At 40.3% G+C, this 19406-nt stretch overlaps 1 protein-coding gene across 2 annotated transcripts in view; it reads right to left on the reverse strand.

Moving 5' to 3' along the window:
* fras1 (Fraser extracellular matrix complex subunit 1) overlaps window positions 1–19406 on the reverse strand; it is a 294299-nt gene that overhangs the window by 100156 nt on the left and 174737 nt on the right. For both annotated transcript variants that reach the window (XM_086315447.1, XM_086315448.1), the window contains 7 exons: window positions 12271–12426; window positions 9890–10036; window positions 8498–8644; window positions 6290–6430; window positions 5633–5773; window positions 5280–5420; window positions 1758–2043 (listed from right to left, as the gene is read on the reverse strand). In XM_086315447.1, coding sequence (XP_086171573.1) covers window positions 1758–2043; window positions 5280–5420; window positions 5633–5773; window positions 6290–6430; window positions 8498–8644; window positions 9890–10036; window positions 12271–12426 — 1159 coding nt within the window. The remainder of the gene's footprint in view (window positions 1–1757; window positions 2044–5279; window positions 5421–5632; window positions 5774–6289; window positions 6431–8497; window positions 8645–9889; window positions 10037–12270; window positions 12427–19406) is intronic.

Raw genomic sequence — 19406 nt, forward strand, 5'->3', positions numbered from 1 at the left:
TTTGGGTTTTTTTCCTGATGGACACATCTCCTCTTACGGGAATTAAAACCTGTTACCATGTGCTTGCTGTTCTGGGTCTACAGCCGTCATCCTCTGCTTGACATAATTTGAAAAATATGGCAGATTTAATCTCATTTGGAGTTTTACATTTTTCTGTCTCCATTAATCTAATGGCTTAAACCTGTACAGAGGATCACATTTTGCTAATTCACTGGCATGCTGCCATTTTAGGCCTAACCAGCTGAGTCAGGATTGACCAATATGACTGCTCTGTCCATTCAGACTGAGTGAGTGGACATCTGTCCCAAACACAGCGACAGAGGGGAGGCTGCAGAGAACAATGGGCAACATTTCTCACCCATTAACATAAGACTGCCTTTTGATTTTCAGCTGCTTTGTTTTCCTTTTAGGATGTCAGGGGTCAGCGCTCTTTAATGTCTGCTTTCTGCTGTCTACACGTATCTGCAGCCTCTGTGATTCCCGGCACGGAGTGCACTCAGACTGGGGTCAAACAGAAAGAAATGCAGATTATGCAAATATGACCACATTAACCCAAACATGTAAATGTAATGCATCTCACATCCATGTTCAGGTTAATAGAAATGAACTTTGGAGTCAAGAAGCAGCATAAATCAAACAGGAAACTTTGACAAGGAGTGAAAAATTAAATGTCAGGATAGTCATTAATGAGAAGGAAGGAGATGATGAGCTTAAAGGGATAGTTTTATCCACAGTTTGGGATAAGCTAACAGTTATAGTGATCAGGTCAGAAAGGTCTGAGGAGTCTAAGGAGACATGCACAGACCTCCCAGACACCACCTCCAGTAAGTCCTGGATTTACCCAAGATGCATTCTGGTCATCAAAGGAAGCTCATGTCTGCTGCGTATCCACAATCTGATTCTTTTGGTCACACCCACAGTTCACAGCCACAGGTGAAATGTAGATCGGCCAGTAGACAGACAACCTCACCTTTACATCCAGCTCTCTTCACCACAACAGACCAGTACAGAATCTGCATTTCCCACTGCACTCAACCCTTGAATAAGACCCTGAGGTACTCAAAGTTCTCCACCTAGGCCAGCAAGTGGAGGAGTGTCCACCCAGCTGAGACCCACCTGAATCTGGAGGTCATCACTCAATGACGCCAACACATCCAGGTTCTACTAACCGATGTTAAATTGTTAAGTCACGTTAGGCTCGCTAAGATATCTTATTACCTTTAATTTCGAGTTAATTGTTTTTGCACATAAAAAAATGCTTGAAAAAACCAGAAAGAACTACAAAGACAAAGAAATATCTTGGTACCATTTCATCTAAGATCTGTCGTTTAATCGAGGTCGGCTAAATAATCCCTGTGTGTGTGTTATCTCTGGTTTTGCACTATGAATTAGTCCTTAGTCCTGTCACTGTCTAATGCCTCTTCCACCAAAATAAATCCTTATTACTTGGTGGGACTTTTGGGACAGCGGAGGCACAAAGTAAAGATATAATCAGAATGATCATGAAAACCACCCAGAACAGTAGAAGCAGTCCGTTAGATTACGTTAGGTAAGATTTTTGCTGTACATGGATGGAGTTACAAAATTGCACACCTTGGCAAAGCAGTGCCTGCCACCCAAAAATTCATAAATTATTGTTAAACAAGTATAAGTATAGTAGCTCTGTGACTGAATACGTCCAAGTATTGTGTCAAACTCATGTCTGAGAAAAATAATTCCAGGCAAAATACAGAAAAAGTTTTGTCCATCTTACTGACCTGTCTTTGTCTCTCTGGTATTGGAATCGGACCCGTCCGTGCCTCAGCTCTGCCCACGTGAACGTGTCGTCCTTCTTTATTTCTCGGCCTCCCGTCTCTTCGCCTTCTTCCCCTCTGAACAGGACCAGCCGTCCGTTACTCGGCTTCTGAACAAGCTGAAAGATCAGCTGCTCAGACGGACTGTCTGGGTCTTTCACCTGCAGCAGGGTGGGGAGCAGCGGGGCAAAACCATCAAAGGGAACCAGCAGGGACCCGTTGACATGGAGGGCAGGTGTGTGGGCGTTCACTGAGAGGACCAAGAAAAGAAAAACTCAAATCAATAACCTCATTCAAGCCAAGCTGGTGGAACACAAGTAAATTCTCTTACAGTGCATTTTAGATCCTTCTTGTGAAATACACAACAAATAGCAAACTTTCTTATACCTGTGGGGAAATTCATCGTCACGGATCCTCCAAAACAAGATTAAAGCAAAACTGGATTGTCAACGAGTATTTTTTAATAACAGAATGGGAACTTGGAAGGTAAAATAATCAGAAATAGAAATACTGAGTAGTTTAATCCATGCACAGCATCAAAAGTACATTTGTGAACGGTTTACTGAAAAAAGCCATCAAAGTAACTGGACTAATAACCAGTGTACAATAATAATTTGGTTTAAAAAAGCATCCAATTATCTTCATTAATACATTTTAATGCCTTCTTTAAATATCTGTTGGCATGGAGTTGTAGTCGGTCGGCGTAGAGGTTGAGAGGAGGTTATAAACTGAAAATGAAAAAAGTGTGTGTGGGAGAAATGGCAGACATATCACGAGTGAGACATCTCGGCCTTGGCGTGGCATTTTAGAAGTTGGCTCTAATTGGTGCTGACTTTGTTGGGGAACTTTTTAAAGATCAGCTCTTTTTGAGATGCCACCCTAATCTCATTATACCTCCCGTAATGATGCCAGCAGGCGTGCTTAAATCTCAAACTCTGGGCCATGTAATTATACTTCCAAATGAGAAGAAGTCTATAATTTAAAGCAATAGTTCCTGAACTTTTTTTTTTAGGGGGGGCTGCCAATTTTTTGTTTTTAAAGAGCAATTTTTTCTCCGTTTTACTTCACTAACGTGTGGATTAGCTGAAGGCAAAAAATGTTCATTATTTTACAAGAAAACGCATTTATCAGAAAGTGCGTGATAATATATTCCTTAATTATAAATATGCTTTGTCACTTTTCATTAAGAACTACAGTCTGCGCCTCAAGGCCTCGGGCATTTCAGCCTGCGGGTTGTTTTAAGATAAAAGAGGAAAAAAATTAAAGTACAAACTCTTTTAACATCCTAACTCTGCAGACAAAGCCTCCCCAGTCTTATTCAGGAGGACCAATTAAAAGTCACCAACAGGAACCTTCTAATTTCAGACAGATGTTAGCAGTCTTAGCTTCCAGTATCTTTATATTTGACCTGCAAAGACTTACATTTGTTATCAGTTTTCAAATTTGACTTCATAAGATGAAGTTCTATAGACCTTTTTCACTTCTGGATAGAGTCTGATTGATAGTTTATTTACGTTCGTCAGTGACTGAGAAACACAAATTAAATCAAGAGTTTTGCTGGGATCTCAGCATATCAGCTGATCTCAGTGCCAGTCCACATCAGCTGACACTTCTATATATCCACCAGCTCTCTCATACAGAGAACACTATTTATGTAGCTTAGCTTGCCTACTGCACACTGAAGCTTATGCGAGCGGTATCTGACGTATTCAATGGCATAATCTCTTATCTTACTTCTGTTCTCACTCCTCTGGTTTTCAATGCATGGAAGGTTTTTCCTTTCAGTAACAACCACCTGTAATATTTAGGCCCTCTGCTAAAAGTAACCGAGATTTTTTTTATTCAATCTTAAATACTTTTTTATGAACTGGTAAAAAAGAAAACCAGGAGAATGTCTTCTATTATATTACCACAGACTCTTTGGTTTAACTGTGAATGGACCGATCATAGTAACTCCCAAAAGATTTTAAAAACGGGAAAAACTGACATGGAAATAAAAATTTTTGGTCCTGACTCATGTTAACATGGTCTTTATGTTCCAAACATTTAATTGCGATCACAAATTCTACCTGCTGAAAATATATAACTGGTCTGCTTGGTTGTGAGTTTCTTTGTGAAAAATACAATTGAAGCCTTTAATATGTTCTGATATATTACTAATACTATATTACAGTTGCTATGACCTTTATCTTCAACTGGAATCACTGTATCTGTTCTTTTTTTTTTTTTTTCAAAATAGCTGTTGTGAGCAATACTGCATTTATTTATTTATTTCTCTCCTTTTTTTTTTATCATTCTCCCTCAGATATTTTTATTAAAGTTTCTGGATCCAATTTTACAAAAGACAAATTGAACAAATGCCGTTTTCTTTTTGAAGAACATAAAACAATATGAAACATACACTCCCACCTCGTGATTATGATTACATGGTCTTAAAAAATTTGGCCATAGACCCACGCAGAGTGAATTTAATCTTTTCGAGTTTGCTAAAATGCAAAGCGTCTCTGATCCAGATTTCCCAGGATGGGGGAGAAGGGGACTTCCAACATAACAATATTCTGCGTCTTGCCAATAAGGTGAGAAATGCTACCAGATCCGCTTGGGGCCTCGGCAAGACAACTGTATCAGGAAGAACCCCAAACAAAGCAGTTAAGGCCACAGGTTGGAGGGTTAGCTGGATGATCTTTGATAAAGTCAGAAAAATATTAATCCAGTATTGTTTGAGGGATGGACATGACCAAAACATATGTATTAGAGAGGCAGGTGTTTGATGACAACGGTCGCAATCAGGGCTAAGGTTGGGGTATATTTGAGCTAGTCTGGCGTGCCAAATTTGAAACACATCACACCGATGTGTCGGTGATCTGACCACAGTTCAGCATTGAGCTGCACAAAGTGACTGAGGACTGCCAATGACAAAACTGCTCACTGAGTCGAGTGTGTCACAATAAAAGCACCACTGCGACACAAAAGTACGAGCTGCTGGTGAAACTTTATCATGACATTTGTTGCTGTGCAACTTCAAACTGACAACACGTTTTACTGTATAAGCTTTATTTTTGGAGGGACATTAACATTTTGCAGCTTAACCTCCTCCACAGCATCACACACTTTTTCTGTTAGCAATGTAAATTTGCTTTTATGTAATATCTTGTGGTCATTTGCATTATTTATGTGGGCATCTTTAGTTTATTTGCATATAAGAAAAAAGCTCCCACTGGTACAGTGCTTGATACATGATGCTGTGCTCAGTATAGAAACCTCCCAGCTGAGAGAGAGAGAGTGACCTGGACCTAACCCAAGCCTCCCAGTTTGGCTGCAGAATTCACCTACTGTTGGTCTTTAAACTGTATTTATGCAATTCTTCTTATCAGAATTAACAGATTTGAAGTCTGGGAGCTTTCTATCAATAAATTAAAGGACTTTTCTGCTATGTAATGATAACTGTTTGCAGTTTTAAAACCAACATAGGCATCATGTTATCACCGTGACAGGTCCTGGTCTTCTGGTCTGCATAGTATCCAAGTCCACAGTCAGGAGTGCAGTATCCTTCCATGAGGTAGGTCTGATTACGACAAGCTCTGCAGAGTCCGTTCCCGTCGCAGAGCACGCAGTCGGACGAGCAAGCTGAAGGAAAAGATCCAAATTATTCAAATATTATTCAAATTAGAAAAATGCTTCTTTTTGTTTTTACACAAGTCTTCAACTTTAAATGTTTTAAATGTCTATTATAAATTTATTTTTCAAACTAAATTAATACTCTGATCTTCATAGAAACAGTCTTTAAAAGTCTATCACTACATATAGAAATAGAATAAAAAGAAGATGTATATTCTTACATTTGCAAGCTTTGGAAGATGCATCCAGGAAGTAGTTCCTGCCACATTCGAGCACACACTGGCCGTGCAGCGTGGCGTAGGGAGGCTGGCATTCCTGGCACTGTCCAGGACCTCGACAGTCCAAACAGTGATCATCACAGCCTGCCACAGAGAGCAAAACATTTGAAAAAAACAGTGATATAGTAACTGAGTTAAAGACATTATTTATTTTATCACCAGATATTTTCTTAATGTGTTTTTTGGCTACTAGCACCGGTGAAAAAAGTAACATGGAGTCACACAGAAGCTGTATTACAGACTGATTAATGCACACATGCATTAATCAGTTTGCTTAGGCTTGTATGAATGTGTGTGACTGAGTGAATGAGGCTTGCTGAGAGTAGAAAAGTGCTATACACCAGTCCATGCAGTTGATTTGGCCAGTTCATACAACTTCTACATATAAAAGCTCTTTTAAGGAACCTTTTAGTTCAGCTGCTGCTGATTATCTGCTTTATTAAGATTGGCTGCGTTAGCAATCGATTAGGAAAAACAACTTCAAATGGACACAAATGTACAAACAACAGTGTAAAAGCCCAGAGGAAGCTCTTTGTGCAGCTACAATAGCACCGACTGCATGTGAAGTGGGTCAATTTATCTGCTTTTTGTTGGACTGACCGAGGCATCTGTCTCCATCCCGATAGGAGCCAAAGGAGCACCCCTGTGTGCACACTCCCTCCTGCAACACGTAGGCCTCCATGCATTGCAGGCAGTCAGTCCTCAGGGGGCCTTTACAGGCATTGCAGCTCCAGTCACACTCTGCAAACAGGATGGACGGTAGCAGAAAAGGAGTGAGAGGAGGAGGTGTACGTGCGTGTGTGTGTTGGGACATTGGGATTAGAAGTGAGGGGATTTTAGAGGTGAGAGCAAATAGTGAGAACAGAACAGAAGAGAGGGAGGGCGAGAGACCAAAAGAGATTAATCAACTTTTTTTTCTCTATAGGATTGATTTTAAAGCCATTTGTGCTTCTTTCTCTCTCATCACCTGCACATCTGTTGTTTGTCCTGTGCACAATTAATACAGGCACGAAAATGAAGCACAGTTGGGACTCTTCATGCTTGTATGACCTTCTACATTTGTATTAAACCTGAAGATGAAACTAAGCAGGATATACAGTTTGTAGAGCAACTACACATACAGTGAAATGCTACATTTTCTTAAAACGTATCAAATATACAAATTAGCCATAACTGTAGCCCAGAAAACTTCTGAACACATCAAGCTGAACTCTGAAAAAGGGACACATGTCAGCGAGGCGACTGGTGTCTGGGCATTAGTGCCGTTCATGTGAATCAGTGAAGTGGACCTGGCACCATCTTTGTGGTGTTGGTGTCTTTCAGATCACTTTAAACGAAACGATCTGAGTAATAGCACGGCTTTGTGCTTGGTCCAAAACGTTTTTCTTCCGTTTTGGTTCTAGTAATTGATAGTCTGCTGAGAACTCCAGCCTTTCATCCACAAATCACCTCAGTCTTCAATAAAACAACACAGTGATCCAGTATGCTTTACAAACCTATGGCTAATAACATGGTGGCAGCGTCCTTCCTTAAATATACAGCATGCAGCTAAGATGGATGTTTGGACCTCCTGCTGTGATGCTAAGTTAATTAATATTCTAATTTCCTCATGCAAGTTTTCCTTGGGGTCAATCTTTGATTTTTTTGTTTATATTATGGCAATATATATATATATATATAATATATATAATTTCGTCATTTTGTTTAACAGCCACCATTAAAACTAGTTCATCTCTTAGTCTGTCTTCAGCATCTACCTTTGTTTTTAGGTGATAGTGGGAGGCAAACGGTGGGATCTGAGATGTAAATGAGGGATTTCTCAGTGGACAAAGATCACTGATAAAGCCAAACAAATGTAGGTTTTGGTAGTGCTTAAGGGTTTGTAAGAGACTCTCTCTGAGAACTTTGAAAGCTCCCCCGAGGCTGTGAAATGAAAGCTCCCAAAGTTTCTCGAAGCTGTTTTGGTTTTTGAGAGAGCTGATAGCCGTGGTGCTTTTAACTCTCTGGGTGCATCTAAGGTTCAGTGGATTAACCAGGGGGGTAAACACCATCATGAGCTGGATGGCTAAAAACCACCTGTCTAAGTGGGAGGCGCTGCTCGCTGGCTCAGAGGGAATCAAAATGTTTATTTAGCCCGGAGCAGCTAGCTTAGCTTCTAATCCCATAACAGACATGTGCAGTGTTGGTTCAGCCTCTGGGACCGGTTCCTTTGGGCCCCCGATACCTGGAAAACCCTTACTGCACTGGACTGAATCAGTGATAAAGGGTGATTTCCGCTTTATGTGAAATAACTTACTGTGAATTAAAGCATATGGTACATCAGCGTAACAACAGTCATGGGCTGAAATTAAATCTTATGCAGTCATTATTCTTTGATCCGGAAAAAGGAAAACGGATAAAAAACACATTTTCACGTGTCTTATTATTGAGTTCCAGCCTGAAAAAATGCAAGCAAGGCTGATTAGTGGGTATTTAAATATATAAACAGTGGTGAAAAAAGGGATCACTATTCACTCAGGCCCGGGATCCCCTGAGGCTCATGCATCAATGTCTCTGTGCACAGGAAGATGTAATACTGAGTTAAAATGCACACACAATGTGTAGCATTTGCATACCTGGTTCTACAGTTTATTACTTGATTGATGGAGCCTATAAACTCAATGTAGCACAGTACACTACATGCAATATGGATGAAGAGCAATTTATGAATATCATAAAGGGTGCACTGCATATCCTCATTATTAATCCCCCTTGCCTCACTGCACCAGTGCATTTTGTGTGAGGTTGTCAGGCGACTTGGCAGCGTACCTCTGCAGGTGCGGGTCGTGGTGTTGAGGTAGTACTGATGGGCGCAGCTGTCGTACTGGCATTCTCCGAACAGCAGCACCTTGGCCGGGTCACGGCAGGACGTACAAACCCCGGGCGTCTCGCACGTCAGGCACTGGCTGTCACATGCTGCAGAGAACAGAAAAGGTTGACGGACTAGTGAGGAAAATGTGAAACACCAGCCAACACCATAAACTGCCTGAATGTGGCTGTGTCGGATGCATCGATTGCCAAAATTCCTCCTAAACACATGCATGTGAGGTTAATAAGTGATTCTAAATTAACCTTGTGTGTCTGTAATAAGGAGGCAGTCTGACCAGGATGTACCCCACCTCTCGCAGCTTAAAGAGGCCCTCACAACACAAACAGAACTGAAGGAGTACTGAGTAATTAAAACACCAACTAACTGCACTTACTTGTTCATTGAGTCTGGGATCTGTCTGTAAAATGTAAAAATATCGTCTTAGCATTCTTTCGGTGTTGATGGCCTGTTTTCATGACTACCTACATCACTTTCCCACCGGCTTCTCTGCTTCACTCATTACTTTCAGCGTATATTCCACTGACTCACCATTCATTTTCTGACACACCGTCTTTGTGAACTTTCACTAAACTTTTGTGCCATGAATGGTCCTTTTTGTTTGTGCCTGTTTTCGCCCTCTGCCCACTCTGTCTGGAATTCAATTCAGGCAATTCGTTCAATTTTATCTGCCTGACTTGTAGATGAACTTGTTTCACGCAAACAACAAGTTGGCTTTTTGGTTTTCTGTACGTGCGTGCTGCATTTCGCTCTGTTTTACGAGTTGTGCCAAACTAAAAAGTAGCAGTAAGCTAATACCCATCAACTTCCACGTTAAAAAGTTTCCAGCAGAAACACATTTTTACGGGTCTCTGTGGATAGTATCCTTCTTTATAACAACCGTACCAGGATTATTATTTTTAATAACTCATCCAACATTGTTGCTTGTGTTGGAGCTGAAAATCAGTGTGTGGCCCTTGTCTGTAGCCTGTAGGTGTCTGCTAAGCTTCACCTTCACTAACCGGAGTCTCTGAACTAGACTTGTTTGGCTGTGTTTGTGGTTTTGGTGTTTTTTGGGGCATTTTAATTAAATAATCTCACCATTAATATTGCCTGATGTGTCCAAGAAGTTTGTAAATTTGTAATGGTAAGTAAAAGTCTATGATTTAATTAGACACTCCTTAGCAGTTATATATGCAGACAGTCTTCTCAGTGCAAACATAGAGTGCAGCTAACAGGAAAGGACCTTAACAAACCAAAATAGTAACATAGCAAAGGCATATTTTTAACATTCACAGTAAGCTTGTGTATGTGTGTGTGTGTGTGTGTGTGTGTGTGTGTGTGTTTTCACTAACCCTGGCAGATCCTTTGGCCATTGTTATAGTATCCAAGGGGACATTTGGGGGCACAGAGTCCAGATGGCAAGAGAACGCTGTTGGCAGGGCAGGAAGTACAAGAGAGCGGCCCAGCCCCACTGCAGGCCTCGCATGATGGATGGCATTCTGGGAAAAAAAACGTCACCTTTTATGGACATGCAGTGACATAGAAATATAACCTAAGTTCCCAAAAAGCTGGCAGACCGTGTTAAATGTAAATAAGAACAGAATGCAATGATTTGAGATTTTACTCGTGGTTTAACATTGAAAACATATCAAATATTTAAAATGAGCCATTTTATTACGTTGTGAAAAATACTGGCCAACTTAGATTTTGATGGCAGGAACATGTTGGGATGCGGGCAACAAAAGGCTGTAAACAGCTCTAAAAACAGGAAGTAGACGTGCTGTCTGTGTTTGTTTGTGTCTATCCCAGCATCACCTCGACATCCTTGACGTTTGTCGATTGTTTCGTTCCAAGTTCGATGGAATTTCTATGCTGCTAATTAAACCCTCCATGTCAAAGGTTTTAATCCAGCGTGCCTTTATGATTTCTAAACTTCATCTTTTCCTCCGTCTGCCATGCGCCCTCCATACCGCCAACTGGACAGTCTTTGCTTCTCTGTTCATTCAGCCTCAAGCCTTTATGTTCCAGTCCAACTATCCCCAGACTCTCCATTCACTGTAAAACCCGGCTTAATCGGCCTTCAAATTCCTCTATTTCTACTGAAAATATTGTATTTTGCACAACTCTGTTGCTTGTGAAGCTCGCACACAAGAATTTCACTCACATGTGCTGTACCAATGTACCTGCACATGTGATGTGACAATAAAAGTGATTTGATTTGATTTGATTTGAAAAAATAAAATCATTTTTAATAAAATAGAAACTTTTGGCTTTCTATTTAGACTTTCTCAAACCTGTAAACTTGTAAGAACTTTCAAAAAAGATAATCTGATATGTTGGAGAAGATATCAGAAAGACACTGATCCAAAAGGATGGATTGTGACAATAAACGTAGTCCTTTGTTGTTCTGTGTTTACTTCCTTAAACGTTAAACATGACCCTGTAGTGAGAATAAAGTCATTTTAGTAGTTTTGACTGTTAAAGAATTGCAATACAAGAAAAACTCAGATGGAAAAGGTTTTTTTAAGCTATAAACCCTCTTTGAAGTTGTCAAAAACAGATGGACACAACACTGAATCATCGGTTTCTTGACGACAAAAGGCGGCACAGTGGTTCAGCTGTTAGCTGTTGCCTTGCAGCAAGAAGGCCCAGAGTTCAAATCTGAGGACGGCCCGGTGCTGTGTTTTGTTTTGAAGTGTGCATGTTCTCTCCAGGTACTCCCTCAGTCCAACAACATCAATGTGAATCCTTATCTGTCTCTATGTGTTAGCCCAGCTCCCCCAGTAAGTCTGAACTGAGTAAGCGGCTGAGAGAAGGGAAGGATGGAAAAAGTCTTTTCCAACCCAAACTGTTGAGTTAAAAAATATTAACTTATCTAATAAGTGTATCGCGTTATTATCAAGGATACAGTCACTTAGAGTCATCTGCTCCTCATCCTTAGACACTGCACAGCCCAGCACCACACACTGCTCAGCACACTAACCACGGCATAAAAATATGAATCTGATGTAAAAATTCATCATCTGGCCTGAATCAGCACCAGGATAGAGGCAGATGTGCAAACATGTAGCTAATAAAATGTACCCATCCACCCACCTACCTGTTGTGTAGCACATGTTTGACCTGAGAGGTTTGTTCTGTGTCCACAGGAGCTATTTTTCCCCTCTATCTTGTGCTTTCTTCATATAGCTGTTGTAGTCACTGTGTGTGCATGAATGTGTTTGTATGCTATTGCCTGCAGCTAAGCTAAATGAGACTCCTGAGGTTTTACTCTTAAAGCCAGAGGCTTCCTGTTCACGCTCTGCATTTAGACCCGTGCGCAGATTCGCAGCAGATCAGTGTGGAGGCTGTTACAGCTGCTCAGCGGCTGAACCACAGGATGAGGAGGAGGACGAGGAGGAGGAGCAGGAGGACGATAATAATAATGACCAGGTATGATGAGGATAAGGATAATGGAGACAATGCGGAGGATGGCTTTGAAGAGGATGAGGGGATGATTAGAAATTCTTTTCTAGAGCAATTGTTTGTTTAAACATTTACTTTAAGTGTTTCTCCTGCTTGTTGTTTTCAGGTCAGCAGAGGGTGGAGAAACAAGCCCTCCCAGGTCAAGGAGGAGGAGGTTTGATTGATGAATAAAACACAAAAGCTTTGATTAGATTTCCCTACATTAAAGAAAGCTACTGCCTGACCTCTGACCTTCTTGTACAAAGGCAGAGAAGTAAAAAGTCCTTACTGATGCAGGCTCCATGCCAGCCATAATGACCCAGAGGACAGTGAGAGACACAGTGATCGCCCAGCAGCCACGTTCTTGGCGCTTTGCACCACAGACAGATGCTGCCGACGCCCGTCTGGAGGTCTGCTGTGCAGCGCTGGCAGTCCGAGCTGCACTCTGTGGAGATAACAGAAAGAATGATTTGTATTTTTTCATCTTCACAATGTAAACAGAAATGTACGCCATTATCAGCCACTCGTCAACGCCATGCTAAAACGTCTTTTCTTAAATCAAACGAGCTGATGTGCATCTGAAGCAAAGCAGGCGCCTCGCTGGTTTTTGTTTAAACAAAAAGCAAAAATAATCCAATCAGTCACAACTCGCTGTTTCTGACTATGAACGGCTCACGAGCTCCAGTTTTTTCTCCTTATGTCTCCCTTTCCCTCTGTTCCCTTTGTCCCCTGGTTACTTATTCAGGCTTTTTTTCATTTCTCTAGTTTGTTGAGTTGATTAATTTATATCCATGTTTAAAAGTAGTAAAATTCCTGCATGGCTAAAACAATAAAATCGCAATTAAAACATAAAAAACAAGGAAAATATAAACAAATGATTTTTTTTTTAATCCAAAGAATAAAAATTGGTTTTCAAACAGGATTTTAAAATGCCTGTTGTTAGGCAGCAGTCCGCTCCACTTACTATCAGTGGTTACTTAAAAAATCAGATCTTTCTTTTGATGAAAACTTCAGGAGCATCTCCACAGTGATGACCTCAGTGATGTAGTTAAATATATGTTAAATTATGAGGACTTCCCATAATGCACTGCTCGTGTCGTCAGCGTTTATCTTCTCGCTCCTGTAGCTTGTGTTTTGCCCTGTCCGACATGGTTTTTATCTGACAGAACAAAGTTTGCTGAAGCGCCTGATTAACTGAGGATTTAAAGTTCTCTGCAGAAATGTTTCTACTCTGGTGACTTTTCACATAGATGTTCTATGCCACTGCATGTATATGTTCTTTTTCATGAGCAGTTATCTTTGTCTGACATATTTGATCATAAAACACAAAAATAGGCTGTAACAAAGCAACGGACAGACAATACAGCTGCATCTCGAAGTCTCTCCTCGTGTGCTCCTCGCCTCTCCCTCTCACATGTCTTATGGAATAAACTAAGACAAATAGAAAAAGGAAAAGTAGGCAGTACAAGTCTGTAGGATTAGACGTGGCATCTACCCCAGTGTTTCATCCAGACCTCGATGATCTTCAGCTGCTTTATTCCAATTTCTATGTAGCTCCCATCTCTACTGCTGCTAATTAAGCTCCCCGTGTCAAAAGTTTTAATCCAACGTGCCTTTATGATTTCTAAACTTCATCTTTTCCGCTGTCTGTCTGCCCGATCTCCGTCTGCCATGCACCGTCCAAACCTCCAACTGCCAGCTCGACAGTCTTTGCTTTTCAGTTCATTCAGACTCAACCCTTTATGTTCCAGTCCAGCTATCCCCACACTCCCCATTCACTGCAAAACTCTGTTTAATCAGCCTTCAGTTCCTCTATTTCTACTGAAAAAATAAAATCATTTTTAATAGAATAAGATGTGATAAGCTGGGTAAAGGGAGAAAGAGCAAGGGAGCTTATGCATTCACATTTAAGTTCTCCATTTACTTTGAAAACTTTTGGCTTTCTTTTCAGACTTTCTCAAACCTGCAAACTTTTAAGGGCTTTTAAATCCGATTAAAAGAAAATCTGATATAATGGAGATTCAAAAGGATGGATTATGACAATGGCCCCATTCAAAGCAGTCCCGTGTTATTCTGCGTTTACTTCCTCACACGATGGCAGCAGGTAGCGGCAAAGGAGGAAATTAACAGCAGAGGTATTTATTGCTGCTTCACCAACAGCTTGATTTGTATATTTAGTTTCTGACTTAACCACAAACTGTGGTCAAAGCGAGTTGACTGAAAAGAGTTCCTCTCAGCTTGTTTACGTCCTTTCTTGCAGTAAGCAGTCAGAGACATTACCCAAGAAGCTGGAAAGACCTTCACTTAGTATAATAAAAGCTTACTTGTGGTAAGATGTATATTAAGATGAGGAAAAAGGAGAAACTACTGTTTGCAGCCTAATGACTCCCACTTTGATCCAAAATAAGACAGATGGTAACTCAGATGCTTCTTGCTTCAGAGCAACAGTAATCGATGCAGCATTACGGTGCCCGAGCATGTGGCAACAATACGTTTTGATAGCTCGAGCGCTTGTAAAACCACACAGTTTGTGTTTTTTTAGACAACTGCTGGTGTTTGGTGGAGAACACTTACTAAATATCAGCTCATGGCAAACAAAAGTACAATATAGTTTGTTGCTAACATGCAAAAATTAAGCAGAAATAAGTAGGAAGGATTTTAAAAGCAAAGCATTTCTGACTAAAGATATAAAAGGAGAGTAAATATGATTCCTTTCCACACCTTTAAACTCCAAAACTGTGATCTCGTAAGATAAATGCCAGTGATAGGTGAAAAGAAGCTGCCCACACCCACACCCCCACCCACAGACCCGTATATACCCTCAGAACTAAGTGCAGCAGGATCTCCCAAAAGGCGCCAAGATTAACAGAACAATGAGCATCTGGTGGTGTTTTATCTGATGGTATCTGGGTTGTGTCTGGCTGACACAGTGGTGGGTACCTTAAAGTTATTTGTCTGTGATGAGATAACGATGTATAGTGGAAACAATGAGGCAGAGTGGGGAGCTATGTGATGGTGAGGACAGCAGTAAAAGAGGCGGACAAAGAAGTATCACTAACAATTTATCATTTTAATTCTGTTTGCAGATATTACAATTTGATGCGCCATAAAAAAAACATTAGGTGATCTTTAGTATTTGCACGACTAAGTACTACTATATTAAAGAAATGAACTTCTGCAAACCCAATTCCAGAAAAGTCAGGATGCCACATAAAATGTATCAAAACAGAAGGATTGCAAATCTCATAAAGCCACATTATATTAACAGTAAAATCTCAGAGATACATCTCAAAGAAGTTGGGATGGACAAAACAAGTCAATGGAAAAGGAAGCAGCGCTATAAAATAACAGCTGGAGGAACATTTTGCTTCCAATAAAAGCATCTTAGACAGACTGAATTTCTCAGAGGAGGTTCACCAATCTGCAAAACAATGTGTCTACAAATTGTGGAACAATTTCAGAGTAATGTGAAAATGCAAAAACATTGAATATCTCATCATCTGCAGTACATGATGTGATCGAAAGATTCAGAGTATCTGGGAAAATCTCTGTGTGGAAGGGACATGGATGACCGTGATCGTTGGCCCTGAAGCAGCATTGTGTTAAAAAACAGGCGTGTTTCTGTCACGCCATCAGTGTAAACACAGTTTACTGTGCCATCCACGCATGATCCAGAAACTTCTGTGGGCCAAAGCTCAGTTAAAATGGCCAGAAACTGTTCTGTAGTCAGGATCCAAATCTGACCTCATGTCCTCTGAACTAAAGAGAGGGACCATCCAACTTGTTATCAGCGCTCACTTTGTCAGCCTGCATCTCTGATGGTATGGGGGTGTATTAGCAGCACGCATATCTGGAAAGCCACCATCACTGGTGAATGGTGTATAAAGGTTTTAGAACATCATATATACACATATAACATCCAGTCAATGCTGTCTTCAGGGAAGGCCTTCCATATTTCAGCCTGACAATGCTAAACCGACATACTTCCTCATTAGCGTCATCTCTTTATGTTTATATTCTCAGATCCTCTGGGTTTTAGAGTAGCTGGTCCCTGCACATGGTTGTCAAGTCTCTGTGTTAGAAGTTTTCCTGTTTTGGGTTTCCTGCTTTATTTTTCTAGTCTCTTAGTTTTAGTTTCAGTGTCTTGTCATCATTGATTTGTTCAGCTGAAGTCTGAAGAAATCACTTGGATGAGTGACGAAATGAAACTGAAAACGCTACGTCCAGATGAACAGAATCAACTATTTGGGATTTACTTACCTGGATGATTGAGCATGCATCAAGACTGCTCAGCTGTGTCTCATTTTCCATTAGCCCTCAATGTCTGTGTTTACGCCTCGCTTTTCCTTTGGTCTTTGTTGCACTGTACTGTAGTCTTCTGTTGCTTTTCCAGCCTTTGTTTGTAATCACACTTGTGGATGCTTTGCTTTGGCATTTTCATGGACTTTGTGTAAAGGTAAAGGTATGTTCTTACTCTTCTTTGATATCTGTCAGCTTAAACAAGCAATATCTTTTCAATGTTCACGTGCGAATAAAATATGGGTTTGTGAAATTTTTGAAACATTAAATTCTGTTTTTATAAAGCATCACAACTTTAGAGTAGAAACAGCAAAGTTAAGCTCTTTTATGCTTGTGAAAGAGTTTATATAAGTGTTTCAATCTGCAGCAGCACAGATGGGAAAAACAGTAAAATATAAGTAAAAGCAAAACCACAAGCCCAGTGTGGGTGTGCGTACTCAACTGCGTAATTCAAAACTCCCAAGTTGCCTGATTGCGTCAAAAACTGCTTCTACTGGACGTGACCTCAATTTTAAACCAAGTAGGGGAAAAAAGACTCTTCTGCCTCTTTTTCTATTCATGTGGCTAAAACAAGATTTTTTCCTTCCCCTGCAGGCATGTTTTATTTTACTCACAGTTTCCATGGTTTTCTAAACACACGTATTCATAGGCTTTTCTTTCTTTAGATTTCTGTTTTTCATCGATTTATTTTCTGTGCATGAACATAGTGCATGTTTGGATGTGTATTGTTTTTTTTTTATAAAGATGATACTGCCCTGTCAGTCAAGCCCTGAGGAAAAACGCAGTTTACCTTCAGTTTAAAATCAACACAAGTGAACTGATGGAAAACGCTGCACCCTAATGAGTCACCAGATTTGCATTTCTCCTGCATATTTCCACACATTGCCCTGGATCTTTATTTCATTTGCATTTTGGTCATGTTCAGTGAGGTATATGCGATGCTGTTTGGAACTAAACAGCTAAAAAAGAAATCAAAGATCTCAAGAGGAAGAAAAAGTGAGAAACTACAAAATAGGCGCCCACTTATGCTAATGCATTTCTAACCACACTGGTTCGGTTGTTATTACACTGCTGCATTACAAGTGGGAGGATTTAAGTTATGTATTTTCACACATTAACATTATTTCTCGGAAAGCTTCATGTTTTAAACATACTAAACGAACGAATCTCTGGTTCAGTTTCATGATGAGGTTTTACACTGAGGTAATATTTAGATTGACAAATGTATTGGATAGATCTGACAAAGTATAATAAACCAAACGGCAGCCTCTGGCTTTGTTCGTTTGTTTTTCCCCAAAGCCTTTTAGTGAGCACAGACAACTGAGAAACTGATGTCAGCTTGTAGTCAGTTTTAGTCAGCTGTTGGTCACTCTTAATCCTTTTATTTTGTTCATCTTATTCATTGCATTATTATTGTCTATTTTACTCATGTTTTAATATTTAATATATATACTGATTTATTTTTATCGTCTTTTTCATTTATGTATTCATTTTATTGTTATTTATATTTGTTTCCTTGTCTGCTTAATGTATGGTTTTTAACTGCTATCTCTGTTTTATTATTGGAAAGCACTTTGGTCAACTTTGCTGTTTTTAAAGTGCTATATAAATAAAGTTGGATTGGATTGATGTCCCACACAGATATAATGCCTGTCCCACATATAGTTTGTTCAGACCTGCTTACCCTACACTTATCATCTGCTATATCTAGAGGGGTTAAGGTTTAGGCAAGCCTGTGGTTATCTGGTTTAAGTTTTTTTGGTTAGAGTTCTTCACCAACTTTGCTCAGCAAAACAAATCTTCATAATTCATGCAGGTTTTCCGAGAGTGTGAGCCTAGGCTCTGAAAAATGTTTGTCCTGTCCACGTCTGACAGCTTTTTGATCTTCTTACTTATTTCTGAATAGCTGCCTTTAACTCAGAAAGTCCGATTACTGCCTACAGCGCAGCGTTTCCTCTGACAGGTACTTACACTCCATTCTTCTAAACCTGGCATCTGCCCAGGTGAGTCATACTATATTTCTGAAGCAGGTCCGATATTAACCAAGTGTAAGAAGGAAAAGAAGAGAAAAACGAACTTCCCCACCGTCATCGCACATTCACACCTTTCATATCACGTCACTTTACAACAAAACACGCATCAGCATTTTCCCCTGCCAAAACTCTCCGGGCGATCCAGTTCTCAGCGCTGAACAAATGGCTTTGTGGCAGAGATAAGATAACTCAGGCGTCAGGGATTATTGACTGTGCAGCCTATAACTGAATATAAAACTAAAATGGTATTGATTTGGGCCCTTAGAGTCCCTCTTTATGGCACAGTTACCATTTTTGAAGCACATGAAAAGGGATTCTAGAGTTATAAATGCCCTGCACACAATCAGGATGGTGGTATTCTCCTGTGTGCTGGATTTATACGAGACATTATCCTATATCATGCTTTCTTTCTCTGCTTCCCCTGCGATACATGAAATAGAAACTTATTTAATGAGAGTCATACAAGAAAATCAAGACACTAATGTGCCTCGGTGGAAGTAAATGAAATGTATTTCTTAGGGAGTCTGAGAGCGGGGATGGCGCCAGAGCTGACGGAAGAGCATACGCATGACATCATCTTTATTGGAAGTTACAGGTGTAATAAAAGCAGATGTAGAAGCTGTATGGTCCTGTGAGGCTGATCTCACCTCCACTAGCCCTCCTGTTGTGTGCACTCCCACCCCTTACTTCAGTGTTCCGGTCACAATTGGCCAGTCAGTTTTAACAGCTCTTAAATTAACATAAGAAACATTTTTCACCACCAAATTCAGTTCAGTGGGTAGTTCAATCGTTCAGTGGGCCATTCAGTGGGTCAGAGGCCGGGGGGGTAACAAAGAGATGTAACAAAGTTGAACGAAACAGGTGCTCATCACTTTTATATGTTCAAGTGCATAGTGTGGAGGATGTCATAAGGCCTTGAGGCAATCAGAGATGGGCAGTAACGCGTTACTTGTAACGCGTTACTGTAATCTGATTACTTTTTTCAAGTAACGAGTAAAGTAAGGGATTACTATTGCAAAATCAGTAATTAGATTACCGTTACTTTCCCGTAGGAACGCTGCGTTACTGCGTTACTAAAACCGTGATTTTTTTT

The sequence above is a fragment of the Aulonocara sp. 'chitande type north' Nkhata Bay genome, linkage group LG12 (assembly GCF_057382095.1).
Source record: "Aulonocara sp. 'chitande type north' Nkhata Bay isolate Kocher_YH1m ecotype deep benthic linkage group LG12, A_spYH_male_GT1.1, whole genome shotgun sequence".
Taxonomy (NCBI): domain Eukaryota; kingdom Metazoa; phylum Chordata; class Actinopteri; order Cichliformes; family Cichlidae; genus Aulonocara; species Aulonocara sp. 'chitande type north' Nkhata Bay.